Below are 21969 nucleotides of genomic sequence, written 5' to 3'. Positions count from 1 at the left end.
TCTCTATCTGAACTACCCTGGAGACTTTGTTCAAATAGCTGACTGTGACATCATCTGGTCTTCACTTGATGTGAATGTATAATTTACCTTGAGGTCTTTTTCCCTTCTTTTATCATCAGCCAATGGCAATTGTAGTAGTTCTTCTTAGTGCCAGCATTCAAAGACCAGTGTGAGCACCGAAATCTCTATTTTAAGGGAGTGTCCATTATACCAAATGTACTCATATGTATATTTCAGATTACCATTTAAATGAAACACCATATTGAATTTCTTACAGAGATAGTTAACTCCTCCCTTTCAAATCCAAGAACAGGTAGGGATTTGGGTGTCCAAGTTTAAGAATTACTAGTTTTGGATATTGAAGTCACACTTTAGAATGCAAATGTTACATGAAAGTGGGAACAATTTTAGCTCTTTGACTTGTGTTTTGTTAATTTGTTTGTTCGGTTAGTCTGTCGAGAATCAGAGAAGCACTTGCTAGGTTTCTTAAGGAATGGTACACAGGAATGGCAATTTTTCATAGGAGGAAAGAATCCGAATCTGCCTGGTACGGTGTCACTGGGGATTCGAGGTTAGGTACAGGGGAAAATGATGACCCTGATGTTCTGTTACATTTAAATTTTGCTAAAATCTTGGGAGAAAAATATCTTCAAAAATTAAGTGGGAAATAAAACCTTGGTTTCCTGTTCTGATCTCTGGGAGGGATTTACTGCAAATTTGAAATCATGCATCATTGACTGTGACTGCAGTTTTACCCCCTTCTTCCTCACTACCTCTACAGCTATAAACACCCCCCCAATAATTCCAGATTTCCTCTGAATTCAATCTAAGCTAGCTGACAAAGTTGGGGTAGTAAGTCTGAGTGATGTAGTTTCTGGCAATCTGAGTTAATTTGGTAAATGAATAATCAGCCTAGTATTAAGAGACACACCTGCCCCTTTTGAATAACATGTTAACATAGATTCATCCGTAGATGTATCCATTGGATTACATAGGTATTACAGCCCTGCCACTTACTATCCAGGTAAACTTGGACAAATTTTCATGTCTTTACCTTACTTATGAAATGTGTAGCAGGAGGAAAAAAGATTTGTAAATAAAGTTCCTCCTTTACACCCTGGCATATTGTCAGTGGGAGATACTGGTACCATTTTCCTGGTCCAAAAGCAATGTGTTAGAAATAACTGAAAACAGCAGGAAAAGCAGGCGGTGCTGAATTGACTTTGAAAAGAAAATGAAAATGTTTAATCTGTTGTACACAATGTTTAATTGTAAAATTTCTTCTCTACTTCAATATCAGCTAAGGGACCCTCTCCAGTGCCACTGGAGAGATGGGATCCAGAGAAACTGTCATAGCCTGGGACCCATCTCAGAAAATAAGGCCATGTCTTAAATCTGCAGTTGACATTCAGGAATTTTTTACCGGAAAACAGTGATGCCATGATCTTGATTTAGAAAATATTGAGGTCAGAAGTTACCAAATTCCTGCCTTATGATAGGAACTGAAAATTCTTAGAGTCTCATCATTAAAAGAAAAAAAAAACAGCATATTTTCAAGTGAATGGGGCTATGCTGAACATAAAATTTGCTGATCTGCTTATTCTCCATAGAGTTAGTTTTGCACAGCTTATTTTTGCTTAGGATTTTTTAGTTTCATTTTGGTTTCCTTTCCAGGAAGAAAACTACATAAACAAATCAAATAAAAAGAAAAAGTTTAGTTGTATCTTAATCATAATTACCAACGAAAATCATTTTTAAACCTGTGGTTGGCACCAACAAAATATTTCAGACTTTTCTTTTGCCACCAAAGCTAAAGGTGTTGATCCTATAGGGTGTCCTTATAAATCTCTTTATATCCTTATTCTTTTACCTTTTAGCAATTAATCAATTATATTTTAATTATGTCACAGTAATTAATTAATAATTGCAACACAGTAAAATCATTAGATTTTCTATAGGATGCTTTACCACACATGAAATCATCTTGTATGGTTCAAAATTAAATTCTCTCTAATCACCATGCATTTATTTTCCTTTGATAAATGCATTCTCTCCATAACCTGTACAGAAATCTGATAGTAAATTACCTTGGAACTGTGACAACACACTTACCTTTGGTTTGACAGAATCATGCAGACATTTGTTACACAGCAGTGGAAGCAGAGCAAAGAAAAATCCAATTGCCTGCACAATAAGAAGCTGTCAGAGAAGAAAGTCAAGTCTCCCCTGCATTTATTTACAACCTTGCGCAGGTAGGTAATAGACATCTTTCCCTCATCTTACTTAAAGGCTGCACTTGTGATCTTCCATGGTTATTTAGTTCAGAGCATTCCTTCTACAGTCTTGGCATCTGTTTATTTTCTTTATGACTTTAAAGAACAAACCAAGTTACATCCATTCCATCAAAAAACATAGCTACTCATTTCTGTGTTTTGAGTTTGTATTTTTACATTGGTTAAATTTACTGAAATTACATTTCTTTTGGTTTCTAATTCCATAGAGTTTCCCTACCAAAATTAGTCCTTTGTATAGCAGGGGTCCTCAAATGGTCCATGACCTCTTCGGAACCAGGCCACACAGCAGGAGGTGAGCTGCAGGCTAGAAAGCAAAGCTTCATATGTATTTACAGTTGCTCCCCATCACTGGCATTACCGCCTGAGCTCCACCTCCTGTCAGATCATTGGTGACATTAAGATTCTCAGAGGATTGAAAACCCTAGGCCTAAAGTCAAGGTGGAATATCCTGAGATTGCCACAAAATAGAAATAAACTGCACAATAAATGTAACTCACTTGAACCATCCTGAAACCACCACAGTCCCAGGTCCACGAAAAAATGTTCTTCCAGGAAACCGTTCCTGATATGAAAAAGGTTAGGGACCACAGCTTTATAGGGCTCTAGAATAGGTAGGAGGGGAAAAAAAAAACTGGACAATCAATCCTTTTTTTTTTGCTTTCCAGGAAACGTAGAATTCAGTCCCTGTGGTCTTTCTGTACATACTTCTGGTTTCAGTTTTCACTGGATAGGCTGGGTTTAAAAGAGATGGTATTTGTAGCCGAGTTGAGTTGATGGAGCCCGACAGGTATTCACGGTCTGTTACACTCACGATTTGCCCTGTGTTAACTATTCGATTTCGAAGGTCGCCAAGTTATCCTCCCCCTGGTTGTGGAAAAAGCAAATCCAAACTGAAATCGGAGCAGGACGGCATCTCCAAGACACACAAGCTACTGCGGAGGACTTGTTCCAGCACCGTCAAGACGGAGGACGTGTGCGCGCCGAAGCCACACAGGACCTTCGGTCGCTCGCTGTCCAGCGACCCCCGGGCTGAGCAGGCCGTGACCACCATTAAGTCGCACAAACTCTTGACCCGCCCCTGCCCCGCCGCCGTCAAGCAGGAGGACTGCCTCGCTCTCAAGTCGCACAAACTCTTGACCCGCTCTTGTTCCGGAGACCCGCGCTGTGAGCACAACGCCAGCCTGAAGCCTCACAAACTCTTAAGCAGGTCTTACTCCAGTAACCTCAGAATGGAGGAATTATACGGACTCAAGAATCACAAGTTGCTCAGCAAGTCTTACACCAGTGCCCCCAAGTCATCCAAAACGGAGCTTTTCAAGGAACCCAACGCAGAGGGCCGGAGGCTCTCTCTTACCTCAGGGCTCATTGGTATCTTAACACCATCGTCATCTTCATCTTCCCAGCCTGCTGTGCGTACATATTTTCATCTTGAGCTCTTAGATGTTAGCCAAGGGGCAGGAGAGGGTTTTGTGAGTGTGTTTGTTTTGCAAAGGTCTGGTCAAAGACGCACAGTTTTGTTTTGGGTTTTGAAGATTTACTATTTCTTTATTTCTTTTAAATATTCCTTTGCATACCAGACATTTGCAGCTAATACTGGAATGTTCGTTTTGATTCTGGAAAAATAAACGTTCCTGTGGATGTGAGGTTTAGTCCAGATTCCTGTCATGGGAATGAATGCTCCTAAAAATAGAAGGAAGCCCATTGAATTCACAAAGCAAGCATGGCATTTTTAATGTTTAGTTAAGCAGGTTTATCTAATCTCTAGTTTTCTCACATAAGTAGTAGAAGTCAGAGTTTGTCTAAAGATTAAGAGTGGTGTCCTTCCTGTTGTACATAAGCGGAAAGCTTTGCCTGTGAACTTGTAGAGAGGAGTAATAGTTAATCGCTGTATCCCAGAGCGTCACTTCAAGCGGCTCTCAGTGTCTGCTTTATAAAACTGAAATTGCTTTATCCTGAACCTGTTTTGTGGTGAAGATGGGGCTGGCGGGAGACTGTATTAAAACTTAAGTACTTTGGGTGGTATTTACTGGGAGTCAGATTTACACAAAGTTTGCCTCTAGAGTGATTAGCATTATAGCCAGCTTCAGATAAAGAAGCAGACCTATCTTATTTATAATTACATAAAATAATTGACCAAAAGTTTTCTTTGCTTTTAGTAAATGTGTGTGTGTGTGTGTGTGTTGTGGTGCTCTTGTATAGCTATGTTTCTGAAATTACATTGTAAACTATACTGTGAAATTTTGTGTGAAGAAAATATATTTGGCTATGTTGGTAGTTTTAGGTAGACATCCCCAAAGCCCGTATCTTCTCAAAACTATCAAAGACATACAGAAAATTAACTTTGTCAGAGTTACATAGTAGAAAGAGTCCCATAGTTAGTTTCACTCAAGAAAGATAATTTTAGATATTCTGTGAAAAAAAAAGTCTTAGTGTCTTCCCATAATACATCCTACCATATTATGTTGAGCATAATACGGTAGTTTAGTATTCTACCCCTTTCAGCAGCTTGGAGGAATTGTACCTCTCTCAAACATCCTTGGAGGAATAGTTCTATCTAGTTGTAAAATGAGATTGAACAGTCTAAATGAGGAAGTGGGAGCATTCAGTGATGCTCTTTTTGCAAGTTTTTGTGATCATTTAGAGATGCCAGTCATTTTTACCAGAAGATCAGAAATTAAGAATGCAATTCATTTAGTTTAAACAAAAGATTGCAATAATAATGGAGGAAAGAGCATTATAATAAATTCTGAAATCTTAGTGTCATAATCAGTGATTTGATTCACTGGTAATCTTAGAAAATCACATCTGCATTCATTGTTGCAAGAGTAAAACACTATAATTTATATATTTTTCCTAATTAAAAAACATTTTCTTTTTACTTTGCTTCTTATAGTCAAATGGTGCCAAATGCATTCCAATACGAGACCGTGGCTTCCTAGTGCAGGTATGAGCCGAGCCTCTGAAATAGTTTAGCCTTTAGTGGGTTTTCAAATCCTTCTTGAACTTGACTTAATTCTTTCTCTTTATTGTCTTATTCAGACAATTGAGTTTGCTGAACAGCGGATCCCTGTGTTGAATGAGTACTGTGTGGTCTGTGATGAACCACATGTGTTCCAGAATGGCCCCATGCTTAGGGTAAGTTCTCACTGGTGGAATGTTGGTTTAGAACAGAAATGAAGAGGGTTAGGATATAGACAAGTAAATAATTGCATTTACAGTAAATGCTCTCTATTGAGTCAATTATTTAATACACAAAGTTGTATAGTTTTGACAAATGTGTCACTATTTCTGAAGGACTCTGTGAAAGATCAACAAACAGTTTCACTTTAGGAAAATATTTCTTAACTGTATTTCTTACATGCACCTATCACCTTGCTGTTTGTCTGTCTTTATATATCTCTGTGTCCATCCATATTGATATGTATATATATGTAAACTTGTAAACACTGTTTTTTTTTCAAAACCACACAATCTACAATACTTAATGTTGGAGGAATTCCTGGTGGTCCAGTGGTTAGGACTCCATGCTTTTACTGCCAAGGGCCTGGGTTCAATCCCTGGTTGAGGAACTAAGGCCCCACAAGCCATGCAGTGTGGCAAAAAAAAAAAAAAAGAAGAAGAAGAAAAAGAATAAGATATTTAATATAGAGAGAAATGGGTAGTCCTTATTCCAATTAGAAAAGGTATATATAATAGAATCAGAATTAGAGGAAAGATTTCAAAAAAATGCCTACTCACACATTGTGGCATTATTAAGGACGTATGGAAATAAGAATCAATGTGTAAATGGTATTTTGGGGGAAAATTATCCAATTAAAATTTTTTTGCAGTTTTTTTATTGAGATAAAATTTGTATAAAGATACAATTCACTTTTTTAATGTGTACAGTTCAATGGTCTTTTTAAAAATTATATTCTCAATTTTGTGCAGCTATGACGACTGTCCATAATTCCAGAATCTATTACCCCAAAAAAGAACCCCCGTAAATGTTAGTAATCACTCCCAATCTTCCCTTCCCCTCGTCCTCTGGCAACCACTGATATATTTTCTGTCTCTATGAGTTTGCCTATTTTAGACATTTCATATGAATGCACATTAAATTATACATTACGTGGCCTTTTTTTTTCACTTAGTAGTAAAATGTTTTTGAGTTTCATATATGTAGTGTGTCTCATAATTTATTCCTTTTTATGGTGGAGTAATACTCCATTATACAGCTATGTGACTTTTGTTTATCCATTCATCAGTGGATGGAATTGCTGGAGACTTGTGTTAGCTCTGTTTAACTGTTTCAGGAACTGGCAAACTATTTCTTGACAGTGGTTGTGCCGCTTTAGATTTCTAACAGCAGTGTATGATGGGGTTCAAGTTTCTCCACATCCTCACCAACACTTGCTATTCACCTCTTTTTTCCTCCAACTATAGCCATCCTAGGAATTGTGGAGTTGTAGCTCGTAATGGTTTGCTTTGTCCTTTGCTAATGACTAATGATTTGAGCTTCTCTTTATGTGCTTATTGGCCATTTGTATGTCCTCGTTGGAGAAATATCTCTTTAAATCCATTGCCCATTTTTTAATTGGATTCTTTGTTTTCTTTAGTGAGTTCTAAGAATTCTTTGTGGCTTCCCTTGTGGCTTAGCTGGTAAAGAATCCACCTGCAATGCGGGAGACCTGGGTTAGATCCCTGGGTTGGGAAGATCCCCTGGAGAAGGGAACAGCTACCCACTCTAGTATTCTGGCCTGGAGAATTCCATGGACTGTATAGTCCATGAATCGCAGAGTCAGAGACGACTGAACGACTTTCACTTCACTTCAAGAGTTCCTTATATATTCTGAATACTAGATCATTATCAGAGATATGATTTGCAGGTATTTTCTCCTGTTTCATGGGTTTTCTTTTTCTTGACGGTGTCCTGTGACACACAAAATTTTTAATGTTAGTCGAATCCAAATTTATCTATTGAGGCATTGCCTAATCCAAGGTAACAAAGATGTATACCTATATTTCCTTCTAAGAGTTTTATAGTTTGTATCTTACATGTAAGACATTGAGTTAATTGTTGTTTATGGTATGAAGTTGAAGTTCAGATTCCTTCTCTTGCATGTGGATATCTAATTGTCTGTGCACCATTTGTTGAAAAGACTATTCTGGCCTCATTAAATAATATTGTCTCCCTTGGGGAAAATGACTTTAACCATAGATGTGTGAGTTTGGACTCTTGATTTTATTCCACTGATTGTATGTCAGTTCTTATACTTGTACTATACTATCTGAATTACTGTAGCTTTGTAGTAAGTTTTAAATCAAGAAGTGTGAGTTTTCTAATCTGAAGTGTGAATTTTCTGCCTCTTCTAATCAACATTTTACTAGAGGTTCTAGCCAGGCAATTAAGAAGAAAGAAATAATAGAAGGTATCCAGATTAGACAGGAAATACTAAAATGATATCTGTTTGCAAATGATTTATGCACCAGTTGCCAGATACTCTGGGTAGATATTTTGTATGCTTGAGTGTATGCTCAGTCACGTCCAACTCTTTCTGACCCCATGGACTGTAGCCCACCAGACTCCTTTATCCATGGGATTGTCCAGGCAAGTATTCCGGAGTGGGTTGCCGTTCCCTTTTCCAGGGGATCTTCTTGACCCAGGGGTTGAACCTGCCTCTCCTGTATTGACAGGCAGACTGTTTACCACCGAGCCACCTGGGAAGCCCCAGGTATTTTGCATATTGCTTCCTTATTTGATTTTCACAGAACTCTGTGGTATAGGTATTTTTATGCCCATGGTGCAACTAAGGAGATTAAGATTCAAAGAGGGTAGGCAGTTTCGTTACTATCCTCCCCAGCTATGTGACTGGAAGCTGAACTTTGAAGCTGATTCTGTCCGATTTCAAAACTGCATCACAAACATTTATTAAACGCTTGATGAGCATAAGGCACCATGCTAGAGTCTGTTGCACTTTTTAAGAGAAATTTATCCTATGTGTTTGAAAAGATAAATTATAAAGCCTGAAAACAGCTAATTTTATTAGAACACTTTTGTCTTTCAAGATTTATGTTATAAAAACGTATATAACAGCCATTAATGAGCATAGTTGTCTGTCAGGTTTTATGATATATTTGTTTCATTTTATTGTTTTTGGAAAACATATAAAAAAGTTTTTTTGCCCCTCATATGCTATTTTTAACAGTTATTCCTCTCAAAGAGACACATTTCTATTCGGAAACCAAATTAACTGACTCAGCATTTATTTTAGTAAAGATTTGTACAAGATTGTTATTTTTATTCGATACACAGAAATGTATAGCTATGATGAAAGGAGAAAGAATCATTTTATCATGTTCATTTATCCCATTAAGGAGGCTCATCTTTATTTTGTTTGTCATTGTGCATCTGTGGACCTTGATTTATTTCTTAATCCATGGCAATAATATTTTCATTGCAGAATATAATAGTCATGTTATTAATAGGATAAGCTTTTTGGGTGTTTTTTTTTGTAATCATGTTTTTGAAGTGCTTTACATGGATCTTCCTGGTGGCTGGGCTTCCCTTGTGGCTCAGCTGGTAAAGAATCTGCTTGCAATGCGGGAGACCTGGGTTCCATCCCTGGGTTGGGAACATCCCCTGGAGAAGGGAAAGGCTACCCACTGCAGTGTTCTGGCCTGGAGAATTCCATATACTGTACAGTCCATGGAGTCGCAAAGAGTCGGACATGACTGAGCAACTTTCTCTACATGGATTATCTCATTTAATCCTTATAATAACCCTATGAGGATGGTTATTACTACCCCTGCTTGATAGATGAGGAAAACAGTAATTTTTTTAATGTCACAATGCTAGTAATTGGTAGGGACAGGATTTGAATCCTGGCAGAATGGCACCAAGGCCATGGTTCTGAATCATAATGCTGCTCTTGACTTACATACTTAAACTGACTACTTTTATGTCCTGGAAATTGACTACACTTGGTGTTGGGAGTTTGCTCTTCCCAGTTTCCTTACTGGCAGTTCATCCCAATAATAGGTGATAGAAAGATCATAGTTGATATTAGTATTCTCTGTGCCTTGCTCCAAGTTCTCTTTTACTTTATCTCTGTCTTTCTGCGCCAGTTAAGCATGCTGTCTATTTCTAGAAATGGAAATGCTTTTGTAAATAAGAGTGAAGACGACATTTTTAAATAAATATAGTTTATCAAGTGGTTTTATGTTGCTGTAATTCAGGCTAATATCTAAGGAAATCAGAAACCTTACTTTCTTAAGTAGTAAGATAAGTGACATATGAAATCAGATCAAGAAATGACAGTAGAGAAACATCTCATATTTAAAGGAAGAAAAGTAAACAGAATACCTCCTTGTTGTATTGAACAGGTATTTTACTTAAATCAGACATATTCATTTCTTCTTTCTTATATTCCCATTGCAGTGTATTTTGCTATAATTTCAATAATGTATGGTGATTCATTTCAATAAGGTATAACAATTTTTACAAATATAATTTCCTGTGGATAGTAATCAATAAATGGACTCATTGATCACTAATTCTCAGTCCAGGTAACACATTAAAAACTGCAGTAAATCCCCAAGCTATAAAAAGGAGACGTGATAGCTCCATGGGTGATTAAATGGTTAGATAGAATTGTTTCCATAGATTTTCTGCCTCATGTTTGTTACATTTGTTAGATTTCTCTGTCAAAATTCAAACTGTTTCTCACTTTTTTCTCTTTTCTTCAAGCCTGATTGTTATTTAAATGACATAAGTCTCCATTTACTCCTATTTCCCAAATGTCCTAAAATTTTAGTCACTAATTTCCTGTTCTGTCACTTTCCTCAGAGGTCTAGGCAAGCTTGTCACACTTTTGCAACATGAGGAACTAAACTACTTATTTAGAAATACCACAAGGCTCTGATTTTCTCTTTTGTTTACAAAGATTATAAATATCACCCTCAGGTGGGTTCTGACATGTGATATTTTAGATCTGCATAAAACTCACATTATCAGGAGGGTTGTTCAGAGTCCCAGAATTTCAGTTTGGCAGTACAGTCTGCAATCCCATCAGAAAACCAAACCAAAACCAAATTACTAGTTTCTACATTTTGGAATCAACTAGAGTGTTAATGCAGTAGACTGTTTTGGTGATGCTTTAGAATGTTGATTTTGGACTTCATCAAGTGTGTTTGCAAAAGAGGAAAAGGCGGATTTACTGCCAGAATCACCACTGTTTTTATCAGCCTGTAAATTCCTAGTGCCCTCGTCTTTTTGTTATACTCACCTTAAACCCCATTCTTGGATCAATGCAGGTGTTTGTCTTCTTTGAACCCTGTATGTGAGCTGCTGAATCCTGTTGGAGAAAACCACTCACGTGGTCGTGTGGCTTCGTATCCCTACAAAGTTGGAACTTTGTCAGTGACGGCGGGTGTTTGTTCTCTCTGTCCCTGGTTAACAGACTTTCTTGTTTCCCACATCAGCATGTGATAGAAGAATTATGATCTTGTTTTCTTCTCCTGCCCTGTGGAAATGTCCCACATTACTTGCTTTGTGATATTAGGCCTGAGATTCTCCTGTCACCTCTTGAGAATAATGCTCCATCCCACTAAAGTCAAGTTAAAGAAACCCATGAATCTAATAATTTTTGTACCCAGTTTTGCTGTGGACCTTAGACAAATGTTTGTAACTAAGGTTCTTGTTTTCAGAGTGAAGTTAACAATACTCAGCTATAGTTTGGTCATAGCTTAAGGCACTCCCAAGACCCATCTTGAGAAATAATATGTGGGTGAACCTGGATATGTCCCATTTTACCTAAGAGGAAAACAGGTAGGTCTTCTTGTATCTAGGTGACCTTCATACCTTAATATTTAGAGAATGGATGAAGAAGCATAGCAATTTTCTCCCCCCAAATCCATTTCACAGAAGTTAACGTTGCAAGTTTTGAAATAACAGGTCAAACTAAATAATTATGCCAAAAAACTTTTAGTTAAAATATAAAAATTTTTACATCCAAATTGAGCAGGAATTGGTTTTAATAATCAAACAACAGCTTTAGTTTTATGAGACAGTAGGGATGTCAGCATGTATATTGAGGCCTACCCAGGCCTGATCCTATTTCATTATGGATCTGTCTTGATCTCTGTGGGATTCCTGTCTTTCCTAATCTACAGTAAATCTTGCTTTGCTCCAAATGTGTCTTTCTTCCAAACCATTGAAAGAACCCAAAGTACTGTCTATAAAACTGGAAATACAGAAAATTAAAGGCTTTTAGGTTTTGTGTTTCTAGTCAATACTCTTAATTATTCTCATGTGTAAATACAACTTCATAATTTAAAAAACACTAGTTTTTAAATTATGAAGTTGTATTTTTTTAAAATTATGAAGTTGTATTTACATTGCTTATTTCTATTTTAGCAAGAAATGCTTTAGAAACAAATTAAGAATTTTGATAAACTACCAGTATGAAAATAAAAGTACCACGTCATGATATGCTTCAATGAAAATTCTTATTAAGCACATATATCTATATATAGATTGAGTTAACATAAGTAGAAGAGACAGGGCTTCCCAGCTGGCTCTAGTGGCAAAGAAACTGCCTGCCAAGGCAGGAGATGTGAGGGACATGAGTTCAATCCCTGAGTCAGGAAGATCCCTGGAGGAGGGCATGGCAACCCACTCCAGTCCTCCAGTATTCTTGCTTGGAGAATGCCCAAGGACAGAGGAGCCTGGCAGGCTACAGTCCATCAGGTCACAAAGAGTTGGACACGACTGAGCAACTTTCACACACTATCCAGCTTACCTAATAGTGTTAATATTTCAACAGCTCTCTATACCTCAAGGTTTTGTAATTTTTATCTCACTTGATTCTTCTCTCTCTGTCCTTTTGTCAACCTGGTGAACTACATCTGATTTTATGCCTGTTTTGTAGCTGGGAAAACTGAACTGTGCACATAAGCTCCAGCTGGAACAACATCCATGTTCATCTGTTTTATATATTGGGCTTACATGAAATATTTTGTTTGAAAAACACGATCACAGCAAAAAAGGGTTTGAAAACCACTCACCTACACTGTGCTATATATAAATACATAGCTGGATTCTTGAGTTGTGTTATTTCTGTTTTCAGTAGGAAGTAATTTAAATTCATTGAAAACACAAAATTTCTAAAATGCAGTTAGGTTCTAAAATATTCTTTAGGGCTTAAAATCATTTTTTAAGTCATGTTTTTACTGCTAACATTTAAATTGTTTTGATTCAAGTAAAATTAAAAATGTATTCATTTTATCTTAAAAATTTCTAAAATGAATCTTAATTTAGGGACATATAAAGTTCCCCATGTTTTTAAATAGTGCATAATGTAATGTTATATTGCGGATACATAATGTATATTATGTATCTGTGTAATGTATATGTGTATACATAATATACACATAATGTATATTATGTGTAATGGCAGGAGGGACTTGCCATGGTTTTACAGTTTAAGTTATAGGGACTAATTATTTGAAGGCAATATAATAGGATAACAGTAAGAATAGGTAATATTTTATAAATTGAAGCTAATAGATTTCTTGGAACCTTGAATTAGTAAATAATGTACATTTTGGGTGATATCTAGGCATGTATACTTTATTAAGTCATGCCTAATAATACATACAGCTTTGCTTATCCAGCAGTAGCTATTCCATAAGTATGTTTTAGTTAGAATTGAGGCTGGAGTTTTCTGTGCAAACAGTATAGTGATAGTGGATTTTCTTGGGAGCAGGGCACTGGCTGGCAGTCTGCTCAAGGTGGGAGAATGCTAACTGCAATATAACTGTGTATTTTATTAAGGAGGAATGAATCACTTGCTTTCCTGGAATAGGATGTCCTTTCTCTGAGACATCTCGTCTTGATTACTTGTGATTTGAGAACTTTCTTTTAGTACGCCATCTTGTGTTGACATTTTGAACTCCTCTCATATAAAATGTGGGTAAACAGTTATCTACAAAAACTAGGTTGGCAAATAATTATCTGAAAATTAAGCTTATTTATATCTTTAATATTCTGTTGAATGCTCTAGTAAAATGATTGATGGATGTAACATTGTTATTTTAAAATCCACTGGCATTTATTTAGTGCTGGTGGTGGTGGTTAGTCTCTAAGTTGTGTTTAACTCTTTTTGTGACCCCATGAGCTGTAGCCCACGAGGCTCCTCTATCCGTGGGATTTCCCAGGCAAAAGTACTGGAGCGGGCTGACATTTCTTTCTCTAGGGAATCTTCCTGATCCAGGCATTGAATCTGTGTCTCCTGCATTGGCAGGTGGATTCTTTACTGCTGAGTCACCTGGGAACCCATAATACTATGGTACATAAATTAATTGCAACATTACTACCTCTATCATTACTATTTTAAAAATAAAGATAAAATTATTTTTATAAGAATGTAATGTGTAGTTCTACTCCGGATTTTTCAGAATGGTAATATCATTTCTTGCCCACCTCCACAAAGCAAGTTTTCTATTGTACCTGATTTCCTTCTTCAAACAGTTGCAGTAATAGGTTATTCTTAGAAATCAGCCTTGCAGATTTGGGTATGGGAAGAAAGGCCATTTTTCAATGAAAAAAATTCAAGAAAGAAAAGGAGTGTTTATAAAGAAATTAAGCCATTAGGATTGTAAATTTATAATTTAAAATAATGGGTCAATTGATAATGGGTCAGTTGATAAAATAATGGATCAATCAATCTCCAATGTGATTTGGAGATTTAGAGGTTGGAATGGAAATAAGTCTGGGAGGAAGATGAAACAGCAATGCAGGAGAAACCATTCAGAAAAGACTGAACTGTTGCTCATTTGTTACTCAAGATAAAGACTAGGAGGTCTGGGCAAAATTGGTAAAAAATCATTTGAGACAAAGTCAGGGTGGCCCATTAATTCCTAGGATTGGGGACCTAGTATGCTGATAGAATACTCAAATTTCAAATGATTACCTTCCAGTCTAGTTTAGCAGAGTATTTTATTTCACTTTCCTTTATACTGTTTAATAAGGCAACAATTTTATGCCAAAAATTAGTTTCTACTTTATTCCCTGAATATGTGTGTGAATATACATACATACATATATATTAGGATGATCACAAAATAAATATAATTAACTATCCAAGGTTCAAGAAGTCAGACATAGGAAGACAAATATCATATGATATCGCTTATATATGAATCTTTTTTAAAAGTTTATAAATGTACTTATTTATAAAACAAAAGTAGAGTTGTGGATGTAGAAGACAAAGCTACTAGTAAGAACCTGCTGGCTAGCACAGGGAGCGCTACTCAGTACTCTGTAACGGCCTATGTGGGCAAAGAATCTAAAACATATGTAAATGTGTAACTGATTCATTTTGTTGTATACCTGAAACTTACATTATAAATCAGCTATACTCCAATAACAGAGAACGCAATGGCACCCCACTCCAGTACTCTTGCCTGGAAAATCACATAGATGGAGGAGCCTGGTGGGCCGCAGTCCATGGGGTCGCTAAGAGTCGGACACAACTGAACGACTTCACTTTCACTTTTCACTGTCATGCATTGGAGAAGGAAATGGCAACCCACAACTGTGTTCTTGCCTGGAGAATCCCAGGGACGGGGGAGCCTGGTGGGCTGCCGTCTGTGGAGTCGCTCAGAGTCGGACACGACTGAAGTGACTTAGCAGCAGCAGCAGCATATTCCAATAAATTCTTTTTAATTTAAAAGAAACTGAAAAAAAATTTCCAGAGTTCAAATACAAAATTTTATAAATGATCATTGCTTGTATATACTAACTGAGCCTTATCATGATGTTCATCTTTAGGATTGATGGATTTTATTCATAAAAAAAGCTGTATGGTTATTTGGCAATAGGATTATTAAAAACAAAGCACTTTCTGTGTCTGTTTGCTTCTTCAGTGAACTTTGGGTATCTGGAATATGAAGTAATTCCTGTGGCCCCTTAATGCTTTCCAAAGCTTACCTTCCCCTGCATTCTTTTTTGTTTACAGTTTCATTATACTCAAACACCAATATAGTGTTTGACACTATAGTAAGTGTGCAATAAAATGGTTGTTCTTATTTCAGACCATACCATGCTCCCAGAAAGTGAGCAAAAGAAACAACCCAATGTCAGTGGGAGAAATTGAGGGGCAGCCGCACATGCACAAAGATACACACAAAAAAATAGGAGAAGATTAAGTTAAATGCTAAAGTAAACGTAGTAGAAATTGAACAGTCTGCTCTAAGTTTATCCAAGTGCGTACAGCAGTGTGTATAGCTTGAGTCTGGATGAAGAACTTTGTCCAAGTAATTTCCTGCCATAGGTAGTTTTTCCTGATGTTTCTGAAATAGAATCTTTTTAAGACTGACAAAGAAAATACATCAATTTATTTGGGGGGAATTTTTCTTTAGGGAATGTCAATCAGAAATCTTTGTGTGATTGGCTTTTTGTCTACAAAGCCACCACGTGGGCCCATTCTGAGCATACAGGGTGCTCAGTATGGGGCTGTCCTTCCCCACTAGTTAAGCAGTGGACGAAGTCATCCTCTGAAGTCAGTGAGCATGGGAGCAGTAGCACTAACAAATATGTCTCTCTGCTGTGCCAGGCACTACGGGCTGCATCGTGTTAGGCTTCATCAGCTACCTAATGTGATGTAACTCAGGAGATGAGATAAATCAAACAGATGACACTGTATTAGATTTGAAAGATGAGAGCTCTTCCAAGGCAATTGCAGAGTGTATATTTCAGTGCTGTTGACTTCAGGAGGTTATTGAAGTCAAGAAATCTTTGCAACAAAACCAGTCTTTCAAGAGTTAGGTAGCAAGTAAGCAGAGTCATGCTTATTTCTTCCGGAGAAAATTACCTAGGAAGAAATGGAATTCTCCTTTGTAGATTTGTTTTACATAGCTTGGGATTGAACCTCATTTTTTAGTATATCGCCAGCTTAGTTATCTGCTTTCAAATGCATCTTCTGTGCAAATGTGTATTAATTTAAATGCATCGTCCGTGCAAATGTGTATTACGCAAGTAAGATGGATTTTCCACTTAAAGAATGTATTTTGTGCATGCATGCTCAGTCATGTCCAACTCTGTGACTGCATGGACTGGAGCCTCCCAGGCTCCTCTGTCCATGGGATTCTCCAGGCAAGGCTACTGGAGTGGGTTGCCATTTCCTTCTCCAGGGGGTCTTCCTGACCCAGGACTTGAATCTGCATCTTCTGTTTTGGCAAGTGAATTCTTTACCACTGAGCCACCTGGGATAGATCCAAAGGATCCAAATATCCAAAGGATATTTTCACATATTGCTAAATCATTCCAAGTGCAAGTACCTAAAACTAACTGACATGAAATTTTAATCATATTTTTGACTATATCAGTAAAACGACTATTTACTAATTGTTACCTATATTTAGAAATTTAATTTTTTAAAATAAAGTGATAGTTCTTCCCCTCCCCTCTCCAGTTTGATTGAGATATAAGTGACATACAGCACTGTATAACTTTAAGAGATGTATACAGTTTAATGATTTGTCTTACATGCCTCATGAAATGATTATCCCACTAAGTTTAGAATATCCATCAGCTCATATTAATACAAAATAAAAGAAAAAAGAGAAAAGCATTTTTTCCTTGTGATGAGAACTTTTAGGATTTTAGTCTGTTTTATATGTAACATAAAAGCTGGATTTAGAAAAGGCAGAGGAACCAGAGAGCGATCAATTTGCCAACATCTGTTGGATCATCGAAAAAGCAACAGAGTTCCAGAAAAAAAATCTACATCTGCTTTATTGATTACGTCAAAGTCTTTAACTGTGGTTCACAACAAATTGGAAAATTCTTAAAGAGATGGAAATACCAGACCCCCTTACCTGCCTTCTGAGAAATCTGTATGCAGGTCGAGAAGCAACAGTTAGAACTGAACATGGAACAATGGACTGGTTCCAAATTGGGAAAGGAGTATGTCAAGGCTGTATATTGTCACCCTGCTTATTTAATTTATATGCAGAGTACATCATGAGAAATGTCGGGCTGGATGAAGCACAAGCTGGAATCAAGATTGCCAGGAGAAATATCAATAACCTCAGATATGCAGATGACACCACCCTTGTGGCAGAAAGTGAAGAACTAAAGAGCCTTTTGATGAAAGTGAAAGAGGAGAGTGAAAACAGTAGCTTAAAACTCAACATTCTGAAAACTAAGATCATGGCATCCGTTCCCATCACTTCATGGCAAATAGAGAAACAATGGAAACAGTGAAAGACTTTATTTTGGGGGGCTCCAAAATCACTTCATATGGTGACTGCAGCCATGAAATTAAAAGACACCTGGTCCTTGGAAGAAAAGCTATGACCAACCTAGATAGCATATTAAAAAGCAGAGACATTACTTTGCCAACAAAGGTCCGTCTACTCATAGCTATGGTTTTTCCAGTAGTCATGTATGGATGTGAGAGTTGGACTATAAAGAAGGCTGAGCGCCAAAGAATTGATGCTTTTGAACTGTGGTGTTGAGGAAGACTCTTAAGAGTCCTTTGGACTGCAAGGAGATCCAACCAGTCCATCCTAAAGGAAATCAGTGCTGAATATTCATTGGAAGGACTGATTCTGAAGCTGAAATGCCAATACTTTGGCCGTCTGATGCGAAGAACTTACTCATTTGAAAAGACCCTGATCCTGGCGGGAGAAGAAGGGGATGACAAATGATAAGATGGTTGGATGGCATCACCGACTCGATGGACATGATTTTGAGAAAGCTCTGGGAGTTAGTGATGCACAGGGAAGCCTGGTGTGCTGCAGTCCATGGGGTTGCAAAGAGTCGGACACAAGCAAGCGACTGAACTGAACTGAACTGATAATGTAACACACACCAGTGTTAATTATATTAATCATGTTGTACATTATGTCCCTAGTACTTATTTATCTTGTAATTGGAAGTTTGCACCTTTAGACCACCTCCATCCAATTTCCTCTCCCTCCACCCTTCCACTTCTGGTAACCACAAATCTGTTCTCTTTTTCTATGAATTTGTTTGTTTTTGAAGTATAATTGACCTACATAGAACACTTTGATAGTTTCTGGTACACAACATAGTGATTTGATATTTCTGTACATTATAAAATGATCACCACAATAACTCTACTTACTATCTGACACCATACAAAGATGCTACATTATTATTGACTATCTTCCCCGCACTGTGCATTTCATCCCTGTGACTCATGTATTTGGTAAATGAAGTTTGTACCTCTTAATCTCCCTCATCTGTTTTCTCTCATCCAACCAACCCCCTCTCTCCTGGCAACCACCTGTTTGTTCTCTGTGTCTATGACTCTGCTTATATTTTGTTATGCTTCCTCATTTGTTTTGTGTTTTTAGGTGCATATAAGTGAAGTCCATACAGTATTTGTCTTTCTCTGATTTATTTAGGTGAGCGTAATGTTCTTGCAAATGGCAATATTTTATTCTTTTTTATGACTGAGTGGTATTCCAGTTATATATATATACCACATCTCCTTTATCCATTCATCTATAAACGGCCACTTAGGTTGCTTCCATACCGGGACTATTGTAAATAATATTTATATAGTATTTCTTCCTTTTTAACAATTTGTATTTATTTCTTTACTTTTGGTTGTGCCGGGTCTTCGTTGCTGCCCAGGCTTTTCTCTAGTTGTGGCAAGTGGAGGCTCTAGTTGTGGTGTGTGGGCTTCTCGTTGCGGTGGCTTCTCCTGTTGTGGAGCATGGGCTCTGGATGGGTGGGCTTCAGCAGATGCGGCTCCCCAGCTCTAGAGCAGAGGTTCAGTAGTTGTGGCGCCTCAGACTTAGTTGTGCTGCATCATGTGGGATCCTCGTGGGTCACAAATAGAACCCGTGTCTTCTGCATTGGCCGACCAATTCTTCAGCACTGAGCTACCAGGAAGCCCCTCTTCCTCTTTATTAATAATATTCTAAAACTTTGCATTTTATATTCATTATAAAGAATATCATACATTTAATTTAGGAATTGGAAGATGGTAAAAAAAAAATGTTGAATTGATTCCCCTTTCTTTTGTAGCCTACGGTGTGTGAACGAGAGCTGTGTGTATTTGCTTTTCAAACCCTGGGAGTAATGAATGAAGCTGCTGATGAAATAGCAACTGGAGCTCAGGTACTAACACATGATACTAATTATTTTATATTTGGATGTGAAAACATTATTTATTCTGCCCTTCTTTGGGGGCAAATTTTTGATAGTTTCTTGATACATTGAAAAAGCAACCTGGCATTTGATATTTTTAGATAGACACTGCAGTTTGCCAACTTTATCTAATGTGTTTTGTCATTTCACAGTTGGCAAGAGGAGAAGTTAAACCAACTTTAATTGTTTGAAAAATAATTGCATTTCTTTTTTATATGGTGAAACTGAGATACTGAAACCCTTGCACTTGCATTTTGTAAAATTTATTTGTAAAGTTACAGTGCCATAAAATGGAAGCCAATTTATTTTTAAAACTTAGGTGAAAAGATAATGGGCAGAACAGGTAATAAAAAGAGAGCATTCAGTTTTACAATAGTAGTGTTTATAACAGGAAGAAAAAATATAAAAACAAAGAAAAAACTTGAAAGTAGAGCAGAGTCCCATGTTTCTGGAAAGGAAAAAAACAAAATCAGTTGTTAAGATGCCAAAATGTATTACATCATGCAATTTCATTAAAATTTCAACTAGTTTTTGTTCATTCATTGAACATGACTGAAATACTAATAGAGGAGAAAAATTCCAAAAATAAAAAAATAATGAATGTTAATTAAGAGAGGCTAGACCAACCAATGGAGAAGGCAATGGCAACCCACTCCAGTACTCTTGCCTGGAAAATCCCATGGACAGAGGAGCCTGGTAGGCTGCAGTCATGGGGTTGCGAAGAGTCCGACTTCACTTTCACTTTTCACTTTTATGCATTGCAGAAAGAAATGGCAACCCCCTCCAGTGTTCTTGCCTGGAGAATCCCAGGGACGGGGGTGCCTGGTGGGCTGCCGTCTATGGGGTCGCTCAGAGTCGGACACGACTGAAGCGACTTAGCAGCAGCAGACCAACCAAATACAAAACCGTATTATGTAATCCTGTAGTATTTTATCAAAATACAGTACTGGCAAGGAGAGTACTGACTAGAAAGCCCGACAATCCCCATAATTGCTCGTGTTTTAAATAGATTTTTTGTATATCAAAGGAAGTATCACATCATGCCATAAATAAAAATGATTTTGTGTGATGGAAACAACTGACTTGCAACATGGTGGGAAAAAACACTTTTAGGTCTTTACACTTGTGTGCAAAATCAAATTCTGAAAGCTTAAACTTTAAAAGTTTAAGTATTACTTTGTAAATGTTTAAAAGTATTATATCTCAACTGGAGAAGAGTCAAATTAAGCATGTACAGCTTATGTAGGGCATCGGGTTCATGCATTTATGCACATATAAGAAATCATAAAGAAAAAAATAACAGATCTGAGTCCATACATATTTTTTATCTTTTATTTGAAAAAATAGTGAGCACTAGGAGCTAATTTTGAAAAAGTGTATTTTGCTACTAAGTTAATTACATGGAAGCTCATAAAAATTGAGAGGAAAAACATGAATATCATTACAAATTAATACAGCAAATGAATGCACAATTCACAAATATGAACCTGTAGTTAGTAAAGAAACATGAGAAAATATTTACCTTCACTAAAAATCAAAGGAAGCTAAATGTAAGAGAAGTTTAAAAAATTCACAAAGATGGTGGGAAGAATGATCATACAAGAGACATACGGTCATCATTGCAGTAAATATCAGATGCCCGCTGTGTAACAGGTGGTACCAAGATAAAGCCGTTAACACAGACAGCCCGGGCCTCGTGGACTTACACTCCCTTAACCTAATTATTTCACTGATGAGCTAAACTGAGATGCAAATACTTGATGAAATTTTAAGGGCAGTATTTGTGATGTAATGAATTACAAATGAAAATGATGCAAACAATAGAACATTGACCAGTTGTGATATGGAAAAAATGATTCCATGGTTAAAATAAACTTTAAAAATCCAGCTTAATATTACCTTTGCATCTAGTGTGTGCAAATCTGCATACTAAAAGCTCTAAGAATCTCTAAAACTGAAGAAAATGACTGGCCTATACTTTGAGGGTTTCTCAAATGTATCTGACTGTGGTGAGTCTTTTTTTTTTTTAATGTAAAAGGTTTTCTCATCCCTTGGAAACTAATACTGCTCAAAAAAAGAAAAGATACTTTAATATATGCTATTTATAGCTGTGTAAAAATAAACTTTACACATGTGTATGTAAATATACATATACAAATAAATGTATTTTCACGTGGATATATATGTATGTGTGTATATATATGTATATATGTATAATTATTTGAGTAGTATGGTTAACATTTAAGCATTTTACTGGATGTAAATTGTGTCTCATACAGCTTAAGCAGGGAAGAAAGTAAAGCCTAGAAATAAGACATAATTGATTAGAAGGAAACTTAACCTCTTAACAGTAGGCTAAGTTGATAGAATAATAGGTTCTTTTTTCCCCTATTATGGATACATGTCTAAAAATAGTGGATCTTAAAGTGAAATTATGTTTGGATTATGTAATGATAGTAACAAAGCACAAGTTTTCACTTAGATCAATTTAATGATTCCGCTCTA

The 21969-nt window shown here is 36.8% G+C and overlaps 1 protein-coding gene across 4 annotated transcripts in view; it reads left to right on the top strand.

Moving 5' to 3' along the window:
- Positions 1–21969, top strand: part of PARP8 (poly(ADP-ribose) polymerase family member 8) — a 187905-nt gene that overhangs the window by 134280 nt on the left and 31656 nt on the right. For all 4 annotated transcript variants that reach the window (XM_043887120.1, XM_043887119.1, XM_043887117.1 and 1 more), the window contains 5 exons: positions 2127–2252; positions 3139–3703; positions 5188–5238; positions 5334–5429; positions 19342–19434. In XM_043887120.1, coding sequence (XP_043743055.1) covers positions 2127–2252; positions 3139–3703; positions 5188–5238; positions 5334–5429; positions 19342–19434 — 931 coding nt within the window. The remainder of the gene's footprint in view (positions 1–2126; positions 2253–3138; positions 3704–5187; positions 5239–5333; positions 5430–19341; positions 19435–21969) is intronic.

This window comes from Cervus elaphus, chromosome 25, assembly GCF_910594005.1.
Source record: "Cervus elaphus chromosome 25, mCerEla1.1, whole genome shotgun sequence".
Lineage (NCBI taxonomy): Eukaryota > Metazoa > Chordata > Mammalia > Artiodactyla > Cervidae > Cervus > Cervus elaphus.
Note: the sequence above shows the minus strand (reverse complement) of the source record. Positions and strands in the feature narration are given on the sequence as shown.